The sequence below is a fragment of the Acomys russatus genome, chromosome 9 (genome assembly GCF_903995435.1).
Source record: "Acomys russatus chromosome 9, mAcoRus1.1, whole genome shotgun sequence".
NCBI lineage: Eukaryota > Metazoa > Chordata > Mammalia > Rodentia > Muridae > Acomys > Acomys russatus.
In genome coordinates, this window is record NC_067145.1 from 27,912,632 (window position 1) to 27,936,330 (window position 23,699).

At 45.4% G+C, this 23,699-nt stretch overlaps 1 protein-coding gene across 1 annotated transcript; it reads right to left on the bottom strand.

Moving 5' to 3' along the window:
• Positions 1–855: 855 nt before the first annotated feature.
• Positions 856–22,239, bottom strand: Mtrr (5-methyltetrahydrofolate-homocysteine methyltransferase reductase). Its single transcript, XM_051151049.1, has 14 exons — positions 22,066–22,239; positions 19,137–19,290; positions 17,816–17,933; positions 14,631–15,006; positions 13,211–13,333; positions 11,065–11,218; positions 10,159–10,247; positions 8,797–8,977; positions 7,154–7,196; positions 6,246–6,432; positions 5,257–5,375; positions 3,906–3,998; positions 3,626–3,808; positions 856–1,046 (listed from the first exon to the last, which is right to left on the bottom strand). Exons 1-14 carry the CDS (start codon positions 22,192–22,194, stop codon positions 902–904), a joined length of 2,094 nt encoding a protein of 697 aa, XP_051007006.1. The 5' UTR covers positions 22,195–22,239; the 3' UTR covers positions 856–901.
• Between the last annotated feature and the right edge of the window lie 1,460 nt (positions 22,240–23,699).

Sequence of the window (23,699 nt, forward strand, 5' to 3'; positions counted from 1 at the left end):
CAATCGGAAGTGTATCACAAAAGTCAGTTAGGACAAAACCAACTCTACTAGTGATAGACGGAGTCCATGAGAAGAGGGTGTAATGTGATCAAAATGTGAACATGATGTCTACTGTAAGGGGAATTCCAATGCCCGTGAGCTACAGAAGTGTGACACTAAAAATAATCATGATGAAAAAGGCAGAGAATTTCAGATATATTTCAAAATATAGTTCTAGTAGCATAAAAGCCTTAATTTACCTCAAAATTAAAATATCTTATTAGGAATATAAATTAGATAACAAACCATAATCATATAGACATACAAAAAGTATGCTTTACATGTTTGTATTAATTTAAATATCACTAGTGTGACTATTCTTTGGATATACTTCATAGAAACATAGAATATCCACAAGTTCTCCATGATGTGCCCAGGCACAGGTAAGCCAGTGACAATCTGTCCTACTGGGGAGCCCACATGCTATGGGGTGTGAGGTGGGAGCTACCTCTCCCCCTCTACACAGCGAGGTGCTGGGTGGGCCACAGATAAGGAGTGGGAGACAACCTGAGGGACTGCATCAGGTAGTTTTGCTGTAGTCACAACTCATCTATTCCCCACACAACCTTCTCCAAGAAATGGCCAACAATTTCTAAACTCAGCTTCCTTAAAATTGTCTTTTGGCATTTTAAGAAAAGAAAAAACGGGGGCTGGAGAGATGGCTCAGAGGATAAGAGCACAGGTTGCTCTTCCAGAGGTCCTGAGTTCATTCCCAGCAACCACATGGTGGCTCACAACCATCTGGTGCCCTCTTCTGGTGTGCTGGTGTATTTGCACATAATACATAATAAATAATAAATAATAAATCTTAAAAAAAAAAAGAAAAACAAAAATAAAATCCTTCAGTATCTCCCTCCCAGCTTTATGACCAAATATCCTGCAGATATCGTTTCTCTTGCTTCAGTGTTGCCAGTGTTCTCATTGCTTCCAGCTTGTCGGCTCCAGTTTCTTTGCTTATGAGTTCTACAAGGGCGTCATTCACGTCCTTAGCCATATTCTTGGCATCTCTAGAAAACAAAATAGCACTTTACAAAACTGGGATTTGTTTTTACCAAATCCTCTTTATTAGTTAATCACTTATCTAGTTTTCTCTGACACTATCATCTTGTTTTCCAGATACTCAGCCTCACTCACCCCAGGTTGAGCCTTCACTCATGGTGCCCACTCTAAGTACCCAGCCTCACTCACCCCAGGTCGAGCCTTCACTCATGGTGCCCACTCTAAGTACCCAGCCTCACTCACCCGAAGTCGAGCCTTCAGTCATGGTGCCCACTCTAAGTACCCAGCCTCACTCACCCCAGGTCGAGCCTTCACTCATGGTGCCCACTCTAAGTACCCAGCCTCACTCACCCCAGGTCGAGCCTTCACTCATGGTGCCCACTCTAAGTACCCAGCCTCATTCACCTCAGGCTGAGCTGACCACATGGTCCCATGGCTCACAACCCTCCCTAGGCTGCAATGTCCTCAGAGCAGCCTATAGTTGGAGCCCAAGAGGAAGCTAAGCTGTGGTTCATGTCTGCCCCTCCCTTCCCTCTCCCACATAGCACACAGGCTTTGTGCACATGAAGTGACAAAGACCCCTCCACTGAGGACAGATCTTAGCTCCTGAAGGCAGGGAGGTGCCAACCCTTTTGTCACTGTCCCTTGCTAATTCCATGTTAGCACTGCTTCTGGGGCTTTTCCCCCATGGCCACTGTCTGAGTGGACCTTCACTTCTTTATCTCCCAGGGCTCAATCAGTGTAAAGCACTCAGTAGGTGCTCCGATGTCTGGGTGAAGAAACTGTATGACAGGATCCTGAGGTGCCAGCACTACGGCCTGCACTGTCATTTACCCCTGGGAGGTGTCTAAGTCGCTGTGTCATCGTCTCAATCTCTTGTCTTTGCCTCAGCCACTCCAGAGCTCTCTCCCCACTGACAAGCCTCTGCCAAACCTCCAGGTCCTCTCTGCTTCCTCCTCACCTGACTTTTGAGCTGGCTCTTGACAGGCCCCTGCTCCTGCCTGCCCACTGCACTTGTGATTGGTGAGGTGACTCTGGACACGCCCTAGTGCTTTCTAGGGAAGTTAAGATTCAGTGACTGGGAGGCGCTACTGCAGGAAGAATCTAAGAGTCTGGAGACTTCCGTGACATCTCCAAGCTCTCCATCACAGTTACTGGCGAATCTGTGTGACAAGCTGCACCTGGTATTTCAAAGTCTGATACTTCAGCTGAAATATGACCAAAATGCCCTTCACAAACACAAAAGTCAAGAACCTCAACAAGAACTAAATAAAAACATAAATCAACACAGTGTGTGTATTTCTGCACAGCTCTTCAGTGAGAAGCAGAAACTACTAGGGCCATGAAGTCATCTAGACAGTCAAAACTGCTTTTGAAAAGATAAAACTATAAACAAAGTTAAAGAGAGAAAGGAAGGCACTGTGTCCCAAGGCAAAAGAGCAGCAAGTGCCATTCCATGAGCCTTGTTGTGACAACAGTCACATCACTCAGTCACAGCCAGCATTTTGTCTTCTGTACCACAGTTAAATGGCTGGGGAAGGCTTTGGCTGACTGACAGTAAATGCTCAGGGTGTTTTAAGATAAAAGTAAAATTTCAAAATTTCCTTATCTAGCGCAAAGTTTTAGAGTTGAGTTTTTTAAAATTTGTATTGTCCACATGGCACCGCCTTTGAGTTTTTGTAACAGCACATACACAAAGCTTAGCAACTGTTAGAGCAACTCTGGACTTCAGTATATTTGTCCACCACAAAGTCTGCCCTAGAGAAAAAGGATTCTAACCTGATGTACATTCTCAGAGTCAAACTCCACTTCCATCTCTGCTGGCTCAGTTGCAAATCACAAATTCTTCTATGCAACAGAACCCATGTCAAGACTTCAATTTAAGTAATTAAGGTTTTAGCATGGATTTTCAGATGCTAAAAACATGTACCCAATGTTGGGGGTTGGTCAGGGGCTGCTATGTATTCAAATGCTAAATGTGGCCCCCAAGATCTGGCTGCAGTCCAGATGAGCACATTCCCAAGTATATCAAATGATGATGTGTAAACTTTGCTCCCCAATACTCTGGTTAAATAAAGTTGCTGATAGCTCATCATTGGGCAGAACAGCAGTAAGTGGAGCTTCAGTTCATGGGCTGGGAGTCTTAGGTAGAGACTACAAGGGGGGAGGGAGAGTGAGAAGTAGAAAGAGAAAGAAAAAGATGGAGAAAGAGGACGTGGCCTGACAGAGAAATCCAGCCCAACCAGGATGACTTGTTGGTGAGTAATTTGGGGAGTGCAGCTGGAACTAGGAGGTAGCCAGGCTACATTAGAAAATTAGTTTAAATCATACCTGTCCAGTTATTGTGCTTAAAGCTATTTAAGTAAATCTATAGGTCTCTGTCTAGCCAGGTCATAAAAACCCTCTAGAATTCAACAACAACCCAAAGAAAAGCATTCCTCGGTGCAAGAGCCAGCACTCACCACTGCTTTCCTGAAAAGAAACCCTGGCTATTCACGGTAGACTATGTTATTCACTGTGTGCTTAAGCATGATGTCTGTGAAAAGCAAACAGAAAGACAACCGTGTCTTCCTGTCTGGCCACATACCCACACACATAAATGTAGCCCTTCTCCTGCAGGAGGATCCTGGCCACCTGCTGGCTGTGATGCTGGAGGTTGTCCTGCACATACTTGGCTGGGGCCTCCTCCTGCTCGGGTGCGGCATCTCTTGAGAAGGAGACCTTCAGGTGAGTCAGGACCCCAGTCTTGAGGAAATGCCTGAGCTCCTCCCTGCAGTGTAAGACAGAATGGTCAGGGAAAGGCGGCAGTTTAAGATGACAAGGTCTACATGGGACAACTGGCCAATCACAACAGAAGCACTCTGTACCTGAACAAATAGTCTCTGTCCTTATGTCTGCAGCCAAAAAACAGCCACATTGCTCCGAAATTTCCATCTGGGTGTTGTTCTTGGAGTTTCTCTCTAATGCAAAAAGAAGATGTTTGAGATAACGAGCACATGAAAAAAGACCTCTTGTGAGGAAATGCCAGCAACAAACAGGGCTGTAAGATTCATCTCGACACTGTTCCAAGTGACTCACGTAAAGCATCAGCATCTGCTATGCTTGACTCCTATCTGGGTTTTGATGCTACAGCACTGAGGACTGACCCAGGCCTCCTGTTCACACTAAGCAGATGCTCTACCTGAGTTACACAGCAGCCTGTCACCCCTCTCTGGTGGAGTCTGTGTGAAAACTACTACACAGGCCTAAGGCTAAGCCGAAACAGGAGAGTCTCCTGGACTGGGGTTGATATTCCTGTCAGCAGAAAAACTGCAGTTTCAAAACTCTCCTGTGAGCTATTTCCTACCCTCTATCCTATTTCTTAAAACTTCATTTCTTAAGCTTCACCCCCAGTGCAGGACCTTTTTCAGGTATGCACGTTGCTACGAGATGTTGCTAAGACAGGACTGCAGCCAGGGACCGCTCAAGCTTGAAGTTCACCGTCAAGCTCTGCTGGTCTTCTCCACTTATCAATGAAATATAGCTGAGAATTAGCCATTTGGTACTAACTTGATATTTACCAAGAAACAGGGTGTTTCAAAAAACTATCTTGATTCCCCGTAACCTCGGCACCAGGTGCTAGGCAAAATAATTAGCAAGAGGGCGCTGAGCTTTGACGAGGGATGCATCAGTCCTGATAGCAAGCCGATTACTTAAGAATGATGCCGTCTTTTACTGTGCATTTAAAATTATAATTCAAATTATGACAAAACTATCTGTACCTGTACCATGTATGCTTGATTGCTCACTGATCCCTTTGAACCTACTCCATGGAAACTGGAACCGCAGCATAGCCCCCCCTGCTTTTGAAATGCATGCACGAAATTCTAGACTGCTTGTTTGAAAAATACACTAGATGGAAACTCAAACTTGAGTCACCTGTTTGTCAATGCCTTATCTTGTGTACACCAACGCTCCAAGAACTCCCGTGCCCAAGGACCTATTCCCTGACTGAGCTGGTTGGTGGCAGTGGCCCTCCAGACTGAAACATAGCTTCCTTTCCCTTGGGGACTGATGGCTGCAGCGCCTACAGCGCCCGATGTTAGGTAAAAACTGTTTAAAGTGACAAATTTACAACCAATACTCAATTATTATAAAATGACTAAGGACTAAAGCGAGCAATTCTGTGTCCACCTGTGATGACAAGAAGCGCGTTCCCCAGCTGGACTGAACACACACCTGTGCTGGAGGAAGCCAACAAAGGGGGCTACGCCAGTTCCTGGACCCACCATGATGATGGGGGCTGAGGGATCATCTGGTAAGTGGAAAGAACTTGTTGCTCGACGAGAGATCAGTATCTGGAATATTGAAGCAGCTTCAGTGAGTTTAAAAGAAAATGCAGGCAAGCACGTGAGAGCCCATGACCAACGTGACCTTTGTGCGGATGCGCACGTCATCCCCTCACACTGACGCTGTGAACACAGCTCCATACTACAGAGGCAGAAGGAAAAGGTCTGGTTCTTCTCCACCCACACCACAGGTGTTGTACTAAGCACACTTTTCTCACATGACCTGCAAGTGTAAGAAAAAGAAAGCAGGCTAAGGAGGTGTGAATGCAAGCATTCCCCTGGGTAGGAAGTGGTGGTGTTGATGGCTGGGGTGGGGGGCGCCCGAGGGAGGGGGGAGAATCATTTTCCTTTGAGTCTGTGGCCCCAGGTATATTCCCCACAGCCCAGTGGATGATGCCACACTCACAAGCATAGGGACAGAACTAACGGAACTCAGTAAGTTAAAATGAATAAATGAATTAATAAATAAATAAGGACATAAAGTTGGGATGGGCATGTGATTGGGTGTGTCCTGGGGAAAGCTGACACTGGGGGCGGAAAGTGGATATAATCGAGATACATTGTATACAATGCAGGAAATATTCAAAGAGTACACATTGCAAAGCACTTTCAGAAACTGTTTTAAAAGACAGACATATTAAGATTATACAACTACCTAGTTGGGACACAGGCGTAGGAGCCACCACAGCTCCACTGCCACCTGTTGTCGTGGGCTCATCATGCCCGCACAGTCAAGACCAGTCACAGAAAAGGCATTGTTTTCTACAGACAAGATGAACAGTAGCTTGACAAACATCTGCAAGTGTAACATGTGAGTACAGGGTTCTAGTCAAGTGAGAGCCAAACTCTAGGCAAGCTGAAATCACAGCATGTCAGTACCTTAGGAGCCAGGGCAGCACCACTGTCTGCACGCGGAGCTTCTGTGCTTGGCTGAAGAAGTGGAGCAGCCAGCGCGGCCAGCCAGCCTGTGCACACCCCCTTCCGCAGCACGGCTGCTGTGGGGTTGGACGGGAACTCTACGATGTTAAATACGAAATGAAGTCTGTCTGGATGGAGCAAGCTGGAGCTGCAAAGACACAGGTAAGCCGGATGTGTCTTTCTTACTGTACCGGGCACAGGAGCCGCAGTCTACCTCGCCCCTTCTCTAGACAGAAGCCTCCCTGTAGTGAAGTGTTTTAGGAAAGTTCCCAGTTTTATCAATATTTCATAATTTTGTAGGAAGTGAGACGCCGCAAGGCTCTGCATTCAAGTATCACCTCCCAGTGTTTACCTGACTGATTTATTACATGAAATGATGAGGGACAAATATGCTGCCTATTTTTTATTAAACTGGCAAATTACAAAGTGAAGACAGCGCAAAGTTCAGAGTCACCAGGAGACACTTTCAGGAAGCTCAGCCCATGCTGGGTTATAAGCAGACGGTGTAAGAAATGCAGGGAACTCACTCCCACAGCACCTGCTGCACTGTTGCTGAGGGCACAGGCTCGCTGGGAACGGCAGGGCGGGCACTGGAAGGCCTAGGCCAGCACACACTCAAGTCCCATAACTGAATCTCCCCACCAGCCCCTCAGCTGCCCAGAGAAGGTGAGGACGGAGCCTACTACCTCAAACAAGAGACAATAGACGGTAGGTCATCTACCCCTGCTCTGAACCCATAACACAGAGGTCCCGGGGCTCTTCAAAGAAGGCGAGTGTGCAGCAACTGGCCTGGTCACTAGAGAGCTGGATGTTCCTGTTACAGGCTTTTGGAGATTCTGCCTGTACGTTATGCTTGGAAGGGTTCCTACCTTGCACATGAGTATGGTCGAGGTTGGAGTTTAGGAAGGTGCTCTAAAAATAAAAACAAACACTACTTCAGGCCTACTGAGACAGAACAGAAGGAAATCCAGGCCTATATTCAACTTCTGGATTTAGAATATTCAGAACATGACATTCATTGAAGATGTCTCCCGGGCACAGTGCAGTACAACAGAGAAGGCAGAGCCCGCAGTTGGCAGACTGGGACGCCGTGTGTGTGGGCTCACCTGGTGGGACGCATCCCAGAGTCTTCAGATGTGAAATAAAGTCAAGGCCTCAGAATCATCAAAGACAGATATTTTAGGAAATAGTTAGAAGCATGATGTATTTTTCCTTCTTGTGTTTATATACTTAATAAAATAAAATAAAAGCCTATGCATAGTGTGGGAGACTTCTCAAAGCAACTTCCTCAGAATCCAATGGCCTCAAAATGTGCAGGGACTTGTGTAAAAGCAACACAGTTGATCCATATTTGAATTATCTGCTTATACATTTTGTATTTTTAGTAAATATCACGCTCTATTTTTAGTTATTTGGGCAAAACTTTGAAATATTCCTTCTAAAATGGCTCTGTCTCAGTAAAGCAGGAAGACAAAGTTTAGTACAGAGTTCATTTTAAATTTTAGATGTTTTAATTTTTCTTAAAGAAATGGAAAATTTCTTTAAGAAATTGGGAGGGAGTCGCAATGGCTCCCTCCAGCTCCTAACCCCTATTCTAGCCAGGCAGCAGCCTGCACCTTCTCCATAATCCTACTGCACCAGAAGCCTCCGCGAGACGGCCTACGCAGGATGGGGAGGCCAGCCTCACACAGAGATCTTTTTTTTCAAAAACCATGTTTGGGAAGATGATGAAAGAACATTAAGAAATCATGGGGAAAGAAAGTAAGACTAGCCACACTCCCTGCACAGGCCTCGCCAGGGCTCCTGACAGCTTGCCAAGAGAACTGCACATGTTTTTAATGCCATCCATGTGAAGTTTACGTCTGGCCCTGCGTTACTACAGCAAAGCAAACACAGGAACCCAGGAAAGGCCACAGGATCCCACAGAGTGCTCGTGACTATTGCTCAGGGAACAGTGCCAGCCCCCGGGCTGTGCCCCAGGTGTGCCGACCTGTGTGACAAAGGCCCCCTCTGCTCGTGAGCACCTGAGTGCATGTGGATGGGAGCATTTCTGCATTCTCCCCAGAGCACACGCTTCATTCAGTTACACACGTGCTCATCAGCTTTGCTGAAAATCATCGTCTCCCTCTACACATTCACTGTTGGATAGCACTCAGCTAAATGACCTCACTGAAAAAGATAAACTAGAAAACATGCTAAATTCTAGCTTAAAAAAAAAAGGAAGTTAATAGGGAAAATGATAGTGACAATAATAGAAAGAAAAATGAAAAAATAAAAATAAAAACATACAGAAGTTGGACTCTAACTTCTAGTAGAAGCCCAGACGCCACTATAACCTGAACACACAATACGGGACGGGCTCCTGACTAGTTACCCCACCAGCCCCATTAGCTATGTCCACACTGTACGTGCACAGAACTCACAGTGAGACATGATGAGCCAGTCCCCTTTGCCACAAAGAGGCTCACCTGACAATGCATGAAGGACTGGGGCTGTGAAAGGAGCAACTCACCGAGCAGGAGGCTGAGTGGAGGCTGGCAGGACGGGAAGGCGAGGAGGAGGTCTAGCAGGCAGACATGGGCATCTCGGACTAAGTGGTTGTAATCAGCAGCCCCCTGTTTACTGCACAGCTCTTGTAGCCTCCGCTTTTCAGGAGTACTACTGGTACATTCCACAAGGGCACGCAAAAATGCCTGAGGGGAGAGGCCAGCTATGAGCTACTGTGTGGCTAGGGCTGGCTCTGTGAGTTCCAGGCTAGCCAGTTAAATAGTGAGACCTTGTCTTGAATGAAGGAATGGTCAAAAAAAATGAAAGAGAAAGAACAAGCTTAAATAGCAGAAAACACTGCCAGGTTTTAAAGTATAAATCATTTAAAATAACAAGTCTACCGCACAAATGTTTTAAACATGTGCAAAGACTATCACTGCACAGAAATTTCTGCTTACACATTATTTTTCCCTATACAAAATCTAGAAACAACCTAAATGTTCCTGATCAAACCAAGAAATTATGGTGAACTCATTAAAAACTTTCTACTCCAAAACATGTAGACTAGATGTCTTGCTGTGTAACAAGAATTAGACTCCAGAATTAAACTCTGAGGGTGCAATTAAAAAACTTTCACTTTCTAGGTCTTATCCATATAGATATTTTTATCTTTATATAGCATATTTTGTGTAGTAAAGAAATATATTTACACATCCTTTGAAAAATTAAAAAATAAGCTAGTAAAGTTAGAACAAAACTGAATTAATTAAACTTAGGAAGTTCTCATCAAAATGAATTCTGTGTCTAAGACTAAGTCTTTTTCTAAGGTGGCTTGCTTCCTGAGACCAGCAGTGAGCAGGCACATGCACAAAGCAGGATGAGGGCCTGTCTTTAACTACTAGTCTTTCTGCTCAGACAATCAAGTCTAGCAAAGCAGTTTATTAAACTGTACTCATTCAGAGAATATTTACAAAAAACCCAGCACAAGCATTTTAAATACAGTTCCTTAGGTAATACTGATCTCTCTTGGCTCAACCTATTTAAAAATCCTCTAAACATCAATAGAAGCCACCAAATCCTCCTATTTCTAGACGGTCCATTCAGCAGTAACCAAAAAGCACTACACAGAAGATCTGTAGCAGTCCAGAGCCAGCACTGCCTCAGAAGTCCTGTCATGGAGGACAGGGGGCACCTAGTGGCTGGACAGCCCAGGCTGCAGCCTTGCACTGTATAGCATTAACATCCGGTGAGGAGGCTGAAGGAGACTTGTTTTCATGACATTACAAAGATCTTATATAGCTCTGCGGTGCAGGTATCTGGCTTCTCTACCATCTAAACAGAGCTCTGTGCATCTTCAGAGTTACTCAGAGAGGACAAGGAGAAATACCTTTTTAGGAACTGCTCGGATTTCAAGACACCAGGTGAGGATGAACTGCAGAGACCGTCCCTCAGGTACATGCTGTGGCACGGCAGCTCCTGGCAGGTGAGGTAGGAAGAGTGTCAGGCCAGAGAAAGGACACAGCCTCAAACATATCTGTAGAACATGCTTTGCATTCACCAAAATCCAGCTGGTTTCAACACTTTAAACTTTATGCTACCAAGTGTGACGACTCGTGGCAATGCATGGCTGAACTAAATATGCCATGATAAAACAGCCACTTCCAAAAGTAAATGAATGATGAACTCAAAATGTACCAAAATAAATCAAAATTATTTAAAAGTAAATAACAAAATGGCAAAAGATGACTGTTTCATTAAAATGAGAGCTAACTTCAGAGGCTGGAGAGACAGCTCTTCAGCATGTTAGCTATTCTTCCAGAGGACCCCAGTTCAGTTCCTAGTACCCACATGCCTGTAACTCTAGCTTCAGGGGATCCAACACCCTTTGCTGGCCTTAATCAGGCACCAGAGCAATATGATATACACATACCACAGACATAAAAATACAAATAGGAATTTGAGGACTGAATAATTTCAAGACTATATACAAGTGATTTTAATACTTTAAATAATAAACAGTTTCTTTTATTTAGAGAAAATTATTTTTCCATAATAAAATATTAGTATGAGAAGTAGACATAATAGGATTTTTCATAAAGGTTTAGGCTCCTTTCATGTCCACAAGTGTCCAATGCACACAAGACCCAACACCGCAGTACTCGCTGTAAGTAGAACAGCAAGCCTTAAGAACATTCGTGTGTGTGTGTGTGTGTGTGTGTCTAGATGCACCCCATGTGGCCGAGCTGCAGCATCTGCGCAGCCAGCAGATGAGGATGTCCTGCATCTGCCCTACCTTTCTTCTTAGTGTCTGTCTTGATTTTCAAGAGGACCCGGTGTGCTCGTTTATCTGCCAGGTGCAGCCTTTGGAGCAGGTTCTCTACTTCAGAATCACTGTTTGGACAGATCACATTGAAGGAATCTCCAGGCTGGTAGGAAAACTCTATTTTCTAGAGAAAGACCAAGATAGAAGTAGAAATAGAAAAAAATCCTGTGCATTCAAATGTTTAAGGCAGAAAGTAACAAAAGACGTTTTGTTATGGCTACCTTAGTACAAGAGCTCACCAATTCTAACCAAAACCAAGAACACAATGAATACATCCAATTAATCAAGAAAACCTACTTTTCATCAGTGGTTACTCCAGAAAAGACGCTCGCGCTCTCTCTCTCTCTCTCTCTCTCTCTCTCTCTCTCTCTCTCTCTCTCTCTCTGTGTGTGTGTGTGTGTGTGTGTATGTGTGTGTATGTGTGTGTGTGCACATGATGCTTGGGAGCCAGAGGCCGTCAGATCTCTTGAATCTGAGACCAGCCTGCTCTACAGAGTGAGACAGAATCATAAAAAACACAACAAACAAAAACATGCCAGGAGTGGATAAAGCTCTAGCCAGTAAGTCTGCAGACCAAGGTTTGGATTCCCAGAATCCACACAATGCTGGCTGGGTACATGCCTGCCTGTAAATCCAGCCTTGGAAGGTGGAGTGAGGGCTTGGCCACCCACCAGCAAGCTGCTTATAGAGACAGCCATACTGGAGAACTGCGGATTTGACTGAGAGATGCTGCCTCAATGAATGAGATGGAAGAGTATTCCAGGAAGATTCCTGAGAAAGTAACTTATTTCACCAGACCTAACTGTCTTGGTAGCTTATGCTTCTGCCTGCTAATCTAGGTCTAGTCCTGGGCGATTCCAGCCTCTGTATAATCTAACCTAGGCCTAGCATGTTTTCAGCCTCTGAGGCTTACTCCTGAATATGCTCACCCTTTCTAGCTCTTTCTGAACTCTGACTGATTCAATCTGGCTTGACTTGATTTTTCTCTAAATAGGTCTGCTTGGCCTCAAAACAACTCCAGCATCTGTTTTAATCTTCTGGCACCTTCTCATTCCCTGGCTGGTTCTGTGGACACTTGTGTCTAGCTTTTATCTCTTCAACTTGTTTGTAAAATCCTCCCAGTAGAAACTGCCTTCTACATCCATGAACTGAACTGCCATAAACTCAACTTGACTGCATCGCCTCTCAACTCCCTGACTCAACCAAACTTCCTAAACAGCACTGACTAGAACTCAGATTTCTGCTTCTCTCTGTCTCGTGGGATTAAAGCCGTGTTTGTATTCCAGCTGGATCTCACAGACCTAGAAGGTCTTTAGATGTGATCTATTGCCAAAGCAGCCATGTTCTGAATTAAAATTGCTCTACAGATTGCTAACATGACCTTCAGCCTTCGCAGACACACGCACATTTAGTAGGCACGTGGGCTTCCTCGCTAAGACAGACACAAAGCTCTAGGTTCGACGACTGTCATCTCTCTTTCTGTCTGGAAGCTCTCCTGAGCCTTCAGACACCCTGAAATGCTCTGACTTCACTGAAAAATCTCCCCACTTAATTTATGGGACATTCTTCAAGATCAAGGGCTGAATCAGCGACTGCAGGATCCCCTAGAGTGAGCAGGTGCAGATGGACTTATGGATGGAGTTCAGATGGCTATGCATGGCCCCTATGCACCACAGGCAAATGTTCGCTAGTCTCACTTTTCTAGACAGATGTCAAAATCTTTTCAGATTTTGCAAAGAATCATAACTCCTGCTTTGAAGAGCTAATGCTTCCATGACTATCTAGCCTGAACTTTACTTCTGCCTCACTGGCTGATCTTGGGCAAACAGCTTCCTTCTGCTGGCCTGTCTCAGGTGAAGTGCTGTCTGGGGTCTATTACTCTCTTGGGGCTTATGAGCAGCAGTGCCTGCTCTGTGCTGTCAGTGCCACTCATGTCTCACCTCACCTCTTGTTTGAAGTGCAAAGGAAGGTGGCAAGAAGAAAATGACAGATCAGGAATAAAATGGCCAGGCGTCTTGCCAGAGACATCTCCTGCTCCTGGGTGTAATGACCAAGCACCCAAAGGGCCCATTTCTTCAGATACAACCATACTGAGAATAACTGTGCAACAACTTACCGAAATGTCCAACTCCAGCAGCAGAGTGGTCTTTACGGCATCATTTGTAGTCAGCTGAACAGCTTTTGAAATTGGAACTTGAAAAATTGGATCCACTGAGGTCACAGATCCCTCCCTTTCCTCCTTGAGAAACAAAAGGGATAAAATATAATGAGGTGCAATTTCTAAACTGGGGAGATAGGCTTGTCAGTAAAGTACAAGCGCAAAGGCCGGAGTGTGATCCTCAGGCCACACTAAAAAGCAGCCGGGACAGACGAAGCCTTAGGGCTGGCAGCCATGCAGTCAAGCCTACTGCTCAGTAGGCCTGATGTAGGAAGGGCACTCTCTCTCAGAGGTATCCGTAACTAGCGGCCCCTGTGAGGACAGCACAGGTCTTAGGAAACAGCACAGAAACCTTGTGATAGCTTCTAAGTTCTCTTCCAACTTGATTGCATTACATTAAAAACTACAGAACACTGTAATGGATGACAGCCAACTAACTTTGGACAACTGCGCATATGGAAAGGCTAGAGGCAAGTCACAGCGTCAGAGCTGGATGCTGGAGACCCCACTGGGGAGGAGACTCTGGAATGTGACCCTCAGAGGATCTTCCACAGCACCAGCTCAGCCCTCGGCTAGCTCTGTAAGAAGCGCTCAGGTTTCAGGTCACACTCTGCCTCAGTCACTTCCGCTTTGAGAGCAGCCTAAATGCAGTGAGCACAATGACTGTAAACCTAGGGCCTGTGTCTCCTCTAGACTAACCATTAAAGACCAGTCAGTTTCCCAAAATCCCATGGGATGTGCAGGCCTCTGCTGAGAATGTACACAGCTCAGCTTCCCAGTATGTCTAGGCCTGCTTTTATCCCTTCAGCCCCCACACAACTGCCAGGAAAACCATCTCACAGTCTTGCCTCCTGGGGTCAGTGCTAGACTAGCCTAAGCAGGCTGCTGAAACAGGAGCCCCCATCTGGGTACCTTTCTGGGTGAGGAGACCTTGTACAGTCACAGATGACAGCAGAGCTGCCTTGTAAATGCAGGGTGTGGTGAGTGTGGACAAGACAGAAAGCTGAGGTTCTGTACCACACGGCCAGACAAGCTCAGAGTGCCTAAGAGGTGATGTGAGCAAGCTGATGGCTCAGCTACTGAAAAAAGGGAGTGAGAGTGGCGCCACGAGAGGCTGTGTCAGAGACATGAAAAAGGGCTCTGCAACACCAAGCCACTTGCTATAGAGAGAAAGGCCAGATAGTAAGTGCTTTCTTCTTTGCAGAGCTCAGGCAAGCCTCCGCAGAAAAGCTGCAACAGGCATGGCTGCTGATGGAACAGGAGTTATAGCAGAGGAGAGCTGCGCTTGGCCCAGGACTTGTGGACTCTGTTCAGATGTGAGAAACAAAACACAAGACAAACACTCACAGTTCAATGGCACATGAAGCACATCTCTCACCTGGCCAAAAGACTCCTGAAGATGGACCTCCAAATACTCTGGGGGCAAAGCAGGAATACTCAGAGAGGCTTGTGACAGTGGGGGAACTGAGTGGACAAGCGAGGATTCAAAGTGTTCGATCAGACTTGGCGGACTCCTGCTTGTTTCATTTTGTTGTTCCCAAAGCTCAGAATTCTTTTTTCCCAAGTCCTCTAACCTCAGAAGCTCTACTTGTGACTGGATGTGTGACAGCTCTGGCTTCACAGCAGTGCTCAAAAGGTCATCTGATGTCGGTGGCAGTGTGTCACTCATCTCTTCTTGTCCTCCGAGTGACTTAAAGTGCTTTGTGAGCGCAGCCCACAGTCCAGCAATCCACGGCTCCACCACGAGCTCTAAACTGGTATGGAACAAAAAGGAAAAACAAAAAACAAAAAATTCCTAAGTTGTGTCTGCCTGAATTCAACAATGAGACAACATTGGCAGAGTACTGTATGCAGCCATTAGAAGGATTAAACAGACTATTTTTTAAAAAATACAATAGTTAATTTTCAAAAGCATAGCACTGTGTTGATTAGAACTCTGTATGATAGGAACAGGCACTCGGAGCAAATGAGTGGAGACGCGCAGCTGCCCTGGCCACCTTCTGTATTTTACAGGCATGTTCAATCCTGGTGTCACTCACTGACAGAGCCTAGCCACACTCATGCTAAGTGATCACTCTAGCAGCTGATGGCACCACCTTATTTTGTCTCTTGAATTTATTGATCTTTCTCTTACAGGTATCATCAAGAAATTGTCCTCAAACAAACAAACAAACACACAAACAAACAAACACATGGATTGAACTAGACATGATCATAATGAGTGAGTTAACCCAGAAGCGGAAAGAGTCAAATGGTATATACTCACTTATATCTGGACACTAGCCCAAGGGGCATGTCCCATGAAAGTCTACACTTACCAGGAAAGTGGGACAGAGGGGAGGACATCTTATTGAGGCTCTAGATGAGAGAAGCATGGGAGAATGGGGAAACAGAAGGATCCAGAGGGTCCTAGAAACTTACAAGAACATTATGATGGGCGGATCTGGGCCCAGGGGTCCTGTGCAAACTATGGCACCAGCCAGGGACAATATGTGCAGTAAACTTCGAACCCCTACCCAGATCTAGCCAATGGACAGGACATTCTCCACAGTTGAGTGGAGAGTGGGGACTGACTTTCACACGAACTCTGGTGCCCCATATTTGACCACATCCCCTGAATGGGGAGGCCTGGTGACATTCAGAGGAAGGATAGCAGGCTACCAAAAAGAGACTTGATACCCTATGAGCATATACAGGGGGAAGAGGTCCCTCTCAGTCACAGTCATAGGAGAGGGGAGTAAGGGGAAAATGGGAGGGAGGGAGGAATGGGAGCATACAAAGGATGGGATAACAATTGAGATGAAATATGAATAAATTAATAAAATATATTTTAAAAATTGTCCACAATTATAACTAAATAAAACTTCTCTTCCCTTTCTATCAATCTTTTAAATTTCTTTAATCAGTTTTGTTTGTTTGTTTAAGATTTTCAGAGAAGCTGGTCTCTTGGAAATCAATTTTTCTTTTAAAAGGAAGGCTGAATTAATCACACATCCATTCCTAACTTGCAGAAGTTCAGCTAGAACCAACAAAGTGTAAAACAGCCACAATGTCCCTGACATGCCATGAACAGTGGTAGCTAAGGAGAGGACTCAGACAAGACAGAGTCAGAACACTGAAGAAAAAAAAAGTTATCACTTTTTATCTCAACTGAAAGGCAGTGTGAAGTTCTACTAACTAAGGTGAGTGAGTGTCCGGAGGCTTGTCTCACACTGCAAACCCATGGACTACACACTGCATTTGTCCTGGGGAGTCTTCCTGAAAGCAAGTTTGATGGAAAGTTTCTTCTGTACCTGAGGAAAAAGATGACCCTACCAGTACTGGTGGAAGGAGCTAGCGCCTACTCAGTGCCCACTGTGAAGAAGGCATCCTACAGGCCAGAGCCTCAGTCTGTCTGACCATGCACAGAAGCTTGCTGCCTGCTACTATCCATCACAGGCACAGAAAGATGAGTGACCAATGTTCTGGTCACCAAGTGGGGAAGGAAGATCTCAACCCAGGCATGTGAGTGCAAGTGCTTTCTTGGTTTCAGCCTGGAGGGACATGGGACAGGAATGTCCTCTGCAAAGCACCTTAACTTCAGATACATAAAGCAGTTAAGCTGAGCATCTCACATGTGTGGACTACCAAAACACACTCAGGGATTTCAATACTCAATCGAATAAATGACCCAGGACCCTCTAAAGAGATCTATGTGCGGTATCATAAAAAAAGAGCCTAAAGAATTGATACAAGCATCATCATACAATTAAACATAGCTCACAAAAAGATAGCCCAAAATAAAGCAGAAACATCAGTAGGTAACATGGAAATGTCAGCACTTTGTTACCACGAGGAAAAACATGCAGCAGAGACAGGAGCCATCCCCAGCCCTGCAGCTGACAGGAATCACAGAAGGCATGGGCATCGGACAAGATGAGAGAAGCCATGAATATCTCCACCACAGAGAAGCAGGGCACTGCTGATGTCATTATTTCCTAACAGTGACCGGAAGTCAAAATAAAACTGTGACAACAAAAATGTGCAATCTGGCTACATCACTGACAGTTAAAAGCTAACCAGCAGACTGTGACATCTAGAAGGAAACACGTTAGGAGTATTTGGAAGGCTGTGAACAGGTTAAATACCTAGCTGCAAAAAAAAAAAAAAAAAAAAAAAAAAAGGCTAATAGTGCATGCCAAGACATGCTATGGTCAGTGGTGCTCAGCCTGCAGGACTCCTTCCACTGGAGGGGATTCAAACAGAACAGAGAAGACTTACAGGCAATACCAATGTGACCAGAGAAAATGCTCACTCTTACAAGCATGTCTGTTCTGAGATGGGTGTAACTGTGCTGTGCATCTCTCTTTCTATTAATAGATGCTGGGGGCAGGGGAACATGGATGATGGGCAACACAGGCCAATCAGGCTCCATCATCTGACCCTCCTGGGTCCCAGAGCTAAAATGCTGAAATTATGATGAGACTTTCAGCCGACTAAACCAAAGCACACGTCTTTTATAAGCTCACCAATGCCCATCATGTGTAAGACTTTACGGAAGAGACAGGCATGCACTGCCCTTACCCTACGCAGTCATCAGCGTGTCCAGTGTCATAGAAATGCTGGGCTCCAAGCTCCTGAAGTCGTTTGTCAATTATTTTCCCTCCATTGCAGAAGTCTGTGTACTCTGAGTCACCCAAACCTAGAGAACCCAGATAGATAATCAGGCCGTAAGAAGGCTCAATGATACGACAGAGAAACGAAATGTCTAAATCCTATCCCACACTCTTACACATACAGCAAGAAATAATGTATACATCACATTGCCTTATTTTTTTCAGCAATGCTAAGTATGCAATGTTCTTCTACTGTACATTGTGAAAGCACCAGATGGAAACAAAACAAACACTGACTAGAATGGCTTCAATAATGACCTTTATAGAAGAACATCAAGAAAATCTGAAACGCTTTTTATACCAACTGTGGCTGGGTTAGAACAGACCGTCTAAGCAACGTAGGTTATCTGTGCTACATACTCTCCCAAGCATAGTTTTCCAAGATGACCACAGGCCAGAAAACGGACCCACACTGTCTCTCTAGTATTAGTTTTCTATGCTGGCCCCTCTATTTTTTAGTCAAAATCTATTCTGTGTATACAAACAGGTACACACACACACACACACACACACACACACACACACACACACACAGACCATGATGTAACATGAAGGTTAAAGTGTAACCTACAGGATTCTCTCATGTGTGCAGGTCATCAGGCACAGTGGCAAGCTGCTTTACCCGCTGAGCTGTCTCACCGGCCCTGGGCTGGCCCTCTGATCCTTACCACAGTCTGTTTAGGCTATGCTCTACAAAGCCCTAGGCTATTTTCTTAACATGCAATGGGTATGGCCACTAGCAGAAAGCTATTACTAACTCTGGACAACAGAGTCCCACCTCTGAATATCAGAGTCACTACTCACAGGACAAGTCCCTAGCTGGCTCTAATGTGCCGGGGACTGAGAATCAGAATTCTGCAGTTACATCCTTGGCGAACGAACTAGTGCTTGCTCCCTCAAGAGTTCTGTTTCATAGATTTGGAGTGAGGCCTATACATAGTGAGGCCTACACCACGTCATGGCTAGTGGAGCAGTTCTGCAGCGTGCTAGGGGTGTAGCGGAGCGGTAAAGTGCTCCCTTTGGGTGCAAGGATCTGAGTCTGACCCCCAGATATACCGGAGCACTGCTTTTTCAGGTATTAACTTGAGAATCATTGACATTTCTATATTATATAGATAATATTCATGTAAAAACAAAAAGAGCCATGCAATTATGTCTTAAGATTTTGAAGGATACATTCATATAACAGCAATACCTGCATATAGTAAGAATAAAGTACAGTCAGTTACCCAGTAACCCATATCGCAGGTGAGCAAAGAAGTCTGCGGGTAGTGTCTTGTCATGGATTTCTTTAACAAACTTGCGGGCTGTGTCAGGCGGATCTCCAGTCCCTGTGGTGGACACAACCACTACCAGAGGAGCAGTCTCAGTTTTCAGATCATACTACAAAACAAGGAGATCAAGTCAGGATGAGGCGCTGCAGGAACTCGTGATGCGATGCAACACAGCGGCAAGAGCAAGACAAAGCAAACGGAGCCAATCGTACTTCCTGTCTCGCCTGCATCCTTTTAATTTCCCTTTCGGACAGCTTATTGTAAACACTCTAGTGACTAGTCCTGCGGCCAGGTGCCTCAATCATGCTGTCCAACAACTCAAAGGAACACTTCTTTCTTAGCTCACTTTCACTGATGTTCACCAGGAGCCTTGGAGGCTTTAACACATCTTCCTCCATGTGGCTCACTAAGAAAAGGCCCCAGGCTGCCATTGTATTCTTTGGGGAAACATGAGAAGTAAACAGGCCCATCAAACTGCCAGGAGGACATCCTGAGAACGAAGGAACATACAGACAGACAGACAGACAGACAGACACAAATAAAAGTAAAAAGAGCAAAGGAGTTTTATGGGGCTGAAGTGAGTAAGAAACAGGGATAGGTGGAATGGGAGGAGACAAGCAAGGGGATAAAAATTGAGATGTAATCTGAATAAATAAATTAAAAGAAAAAAAAGAAAGAAACAGAGATGAAAGACACCGAATACCCAGGATTAAAATACCAGAACAGCCCCGGGTGTGAGAGCATAGCTCTTTAACTCATTATTTAGGAGGCAGAGGCAGGTGGCTCTCAGGACTTCAAGGGCAGCCTGGTCTACATATCGAGTTCCAAGTCAGTGGAGACAATCGGGCGTGGTGGCACACACCTTTAATCCCACCACTCACGAAGCAGAGGTAGGCGGATCACTGTGAGTTCGAGGCCAGCCTGGTCTACAAAGGGAGTTCAGGACAGCCAAGGCTACATAGAGAAACCCTGTCTCGAAAAACAAAAACCAAAATCAAGTCAGTGGAGATTGCACATAAGCCCTGCCTCAATAAACAAACACATTTCTAAAAACTGTCAGGACATAGGAGCAAGACAACATAGCCCATCAAAGACAGGCTGTGGTACAAGGCGCAGCTCTGGCATCTTCATCACATCTGAACAGTGACATACTACAAATGAAACTGGGCGGTGGCACATAGATGAACAGAGGACTACTTAAAAGGGGGAAAGTAAGCACCGCCCTTTCCTATCAGCTGCCTGGCAGAACCAGCTCGTCATTTCTTTTGTGTTTAGAATACAGGAAGGGCAAATGGATATGGCCCATGTTCTTAATTCCTTCCAGGTTTTCTTCATCTATTGCTCACAAACATAGCCTACTTTAGGGTCAACAATTCACTTTATAGCTGGTCTCAAAATCACTGTGCATCCTAGGTTGGTTTTGAATTTCTGATCCTCCTGCCTCCTTGTTCCAAATACCGAGATTGCAGGCTTACGCCACTGAACTTATCCCAGGGCTTTATGCATGCTAGGCAAGCACTCTGCTAAGTGAACTATAACCCCAGCACTATTTTACTCTTTCTGTGGTGCCTGACTTAACACAGGGCCCACCATTAAGCTACAACCAGCATTCCTTTCTTTCTTCTTCTTCATGCCTGTGCATATGAACTTGGGATAACTTTCTATCAGGCTGTTAAATGCTTCCAAGGCACTCCAGGAAGTGCTCTACCATGAATAGGACTACCGTGAGACAGGAGACAGAGGGCTATCCTTTCCACTTAGATCATGCTCAACTGAAGAAACTGTTCGGCTAGGGTAAGCAAACAACCCAGTTCACAGAGCACTAAAAAACAAACAAACAAAAACAAAAAACAAACAAAAAACCCGAAAACCACTAGTGTCCTTCCTGCCAAGTGGATGCCGGCCAGGCTGGTAAGGTCAAAGGTAAGGTCTATCAGGGCTAGCTTTATGACAGCATCTGCTGCCATTACAGATTCTGGGTACAGCAGCATGAGCACTGTGGCATGTTCACATTGAGCTACCGCTGAATGACAGGCCCGGCTCCCTGACGGAGCCGTGAGAAGCTCAGCTCTAGCCATCCAGGCGGACCTGCATAAAGGTGCTGTCTCCTTCGACAAGTGTGATTAGTAATCTGCCATGCTGCTGAGGGTTTGGCTTTCTGAAACTGTGGTTTGTAAGAGGCCAGGAGAAACTGAACTGGAGGGAGGGAACGTCGTTCGGATAGCTTCTGAGGTACTGAAGCGAACTGAGGCCTGGGAGCTAGCATAAGCCTTGAGCCTGAACTACTGGGAATAGTCCATTCCGGACACCTCAGATGGAGGACAGGTCACAGGATGGTCAAGCGTTTCTCTACTCAGGAAGGGACTTCTCAAAGAAATCGTGACTGTACAGACTAGTAGGTTTACTGGATCCCGAAGGCAGGCCTTTACACTCTAGTTCATCAAGGAAACCTAACAGCCTTTCCTTTGGAGGTACTCTACAATGAATGACAAAGTCTTTCTAGGGAACCCAGAGGGGGCAACTGAGTTTATAAGGTGGAAAAAAACAAGTGTAGACCAAGCCTCCCTTCACATTTGTTCTCACAGCCACCTGAGGCAAATGAAGGAGACACCACTGCTACCATTTACAACTGGGTAGTATATCTATCTGTTTCGGCTTCTGAGATTTTTAACCTAATTCAGACGTATACTTTCCTCCATGTTTAATCTCAGCCGGTTGGCAGGAGGATGCCAAGCCCATGCTTTCCCTGGGCTACTGTGTGAATTCAAGGCTAGCATGGGCAAGCGCCCAGGAAAGTGGGGAGGGATGGGTGTATAGGCTCATTCACAACAAAATACATCACAGCACAAAGTACAGGGAGATTGGCGGGAACAACTGCCCTTACCTTTTCCGCCTCACTAATACAGTGGAGATCTGCAGAAAAGCCGCGTGACACAGCCTGCTCACATATTTCTTCTGCTATGGCCTTTGCCTGTCCTCGCTGTGTAGCATACAGTAACAAAAACCTCCTCATCACCCCAGATCATCGGCTGTAACTCTAGCAGCGAGACTAAAAATCACAAAGGGGGGGGGGGGGTGGAAGGACATTGTGTAATGAAGCTGGCAACCTGAAGGTATTTAATTCCACATGAATCTTCAAAAAAATAATTCAACGACACTCACATATAATTTGAAATAGCCCTCCCTAAAGTTGCTTCTGAGCACTAATTTTTTTCTTTTTCTTTTTTTACTTTGTTAAATATTTTATTGAAATTCTAATTTTCTTATAGTTTAAAAAATTTTTTTTATTAATTTATTCTTTTTACATCTCAATGGTTATCCCATCCCTTGTATCCTCCCATTCCTCCCTCCCTCCCATTTTCCCCTTATTCCCCTCCCCTATGACTGTTCCTGAGGGGGATCACCTCCCCCTGTATATGCTCATAGGGCATCAAGTCTCTTCTTGAGAGCACTAATTTTTAAATGAACCATAGTGCAAGAGCACCGAGACAGGAAGTATACAAAATGAGACTCTTGGCTGCATTGCTCAGAAATCCACTCCAGATTCCCAGCTACTCTGGGGTCTTGCAAGTGCCATTCAGAAGTGCTTAGCTGTAGGAGAGAGAGCTGACTCTGCTCACCTGCGCTCGGAATTTGGATTGTAAGCCTAAATGATGAAGGATGACAAGGTGAAAGGCCCGAGCAAAGACCAAACACAGTGTCACTATCAAAGGTTTTTGTTTCTGCCTTTAAAAAAGCTGAAACTGTACGATGTTGCCCTAAAATTGGGGAATTCCTGTTTCCTGCTAGCTCCTAATCAAAGTAGACTGTCATCAATGTTCCCAGCGTTGCACACATTTGTAGTGTACATGGACTTGCACTCAGAGACGGTATTTCTTTCTTTCTTTCTTCTTCTTTTTTTCTTTTTTGGTTTTTCGAGAGTTTCTCTGTGTAGCCTTGACTGTCTTGGACTCGCTTTATGGACCAGGCTGGCCTCGAACTCACAGCGATCTGCCTGCCTCTGCCTCCTGAGTGCTGGAATTAAAGGCGTGCGCAACCACGCCCGGCTTTTAAAATTTTTATTTAATTTATTTAGTTAGTTTTTTTCGAGACAGGGTCTCTCTGTGTAGCCTTGGCTGTCCCCTACCCAAGACTAAAGTAAGGAGTATAAAGGGCACTGGGATTCCACACGCCACCACTGTATCTAGTGCTAACGCTGAATACCTGTCAATCTGTAGAAACTGTCTTTTGGTGACTGAGTCAACTATAGTTTTATGTTCTTGTGGCTCATCTGCTGGGGAGCTAGGACACAAAAACTTAAAAGGTTCATTAAGAAACATTGCTACAGAGTCGACAGGACCAATGGGACTCGCAAAGCCACACGTGTAGGGCTCGCGGGGTTTGCGGGAAAGGAGGCGAAGAAGACTCCTCCCTACTAGATCGTCAGTGCCCCCCGCGGCCCGGGAGTTGCAGAGACGGCATCTCCACTGCGCAGGCGCGAGTCCCAGCTCCCTCTCGCTCCCCGAAGCTCCCGGTCAC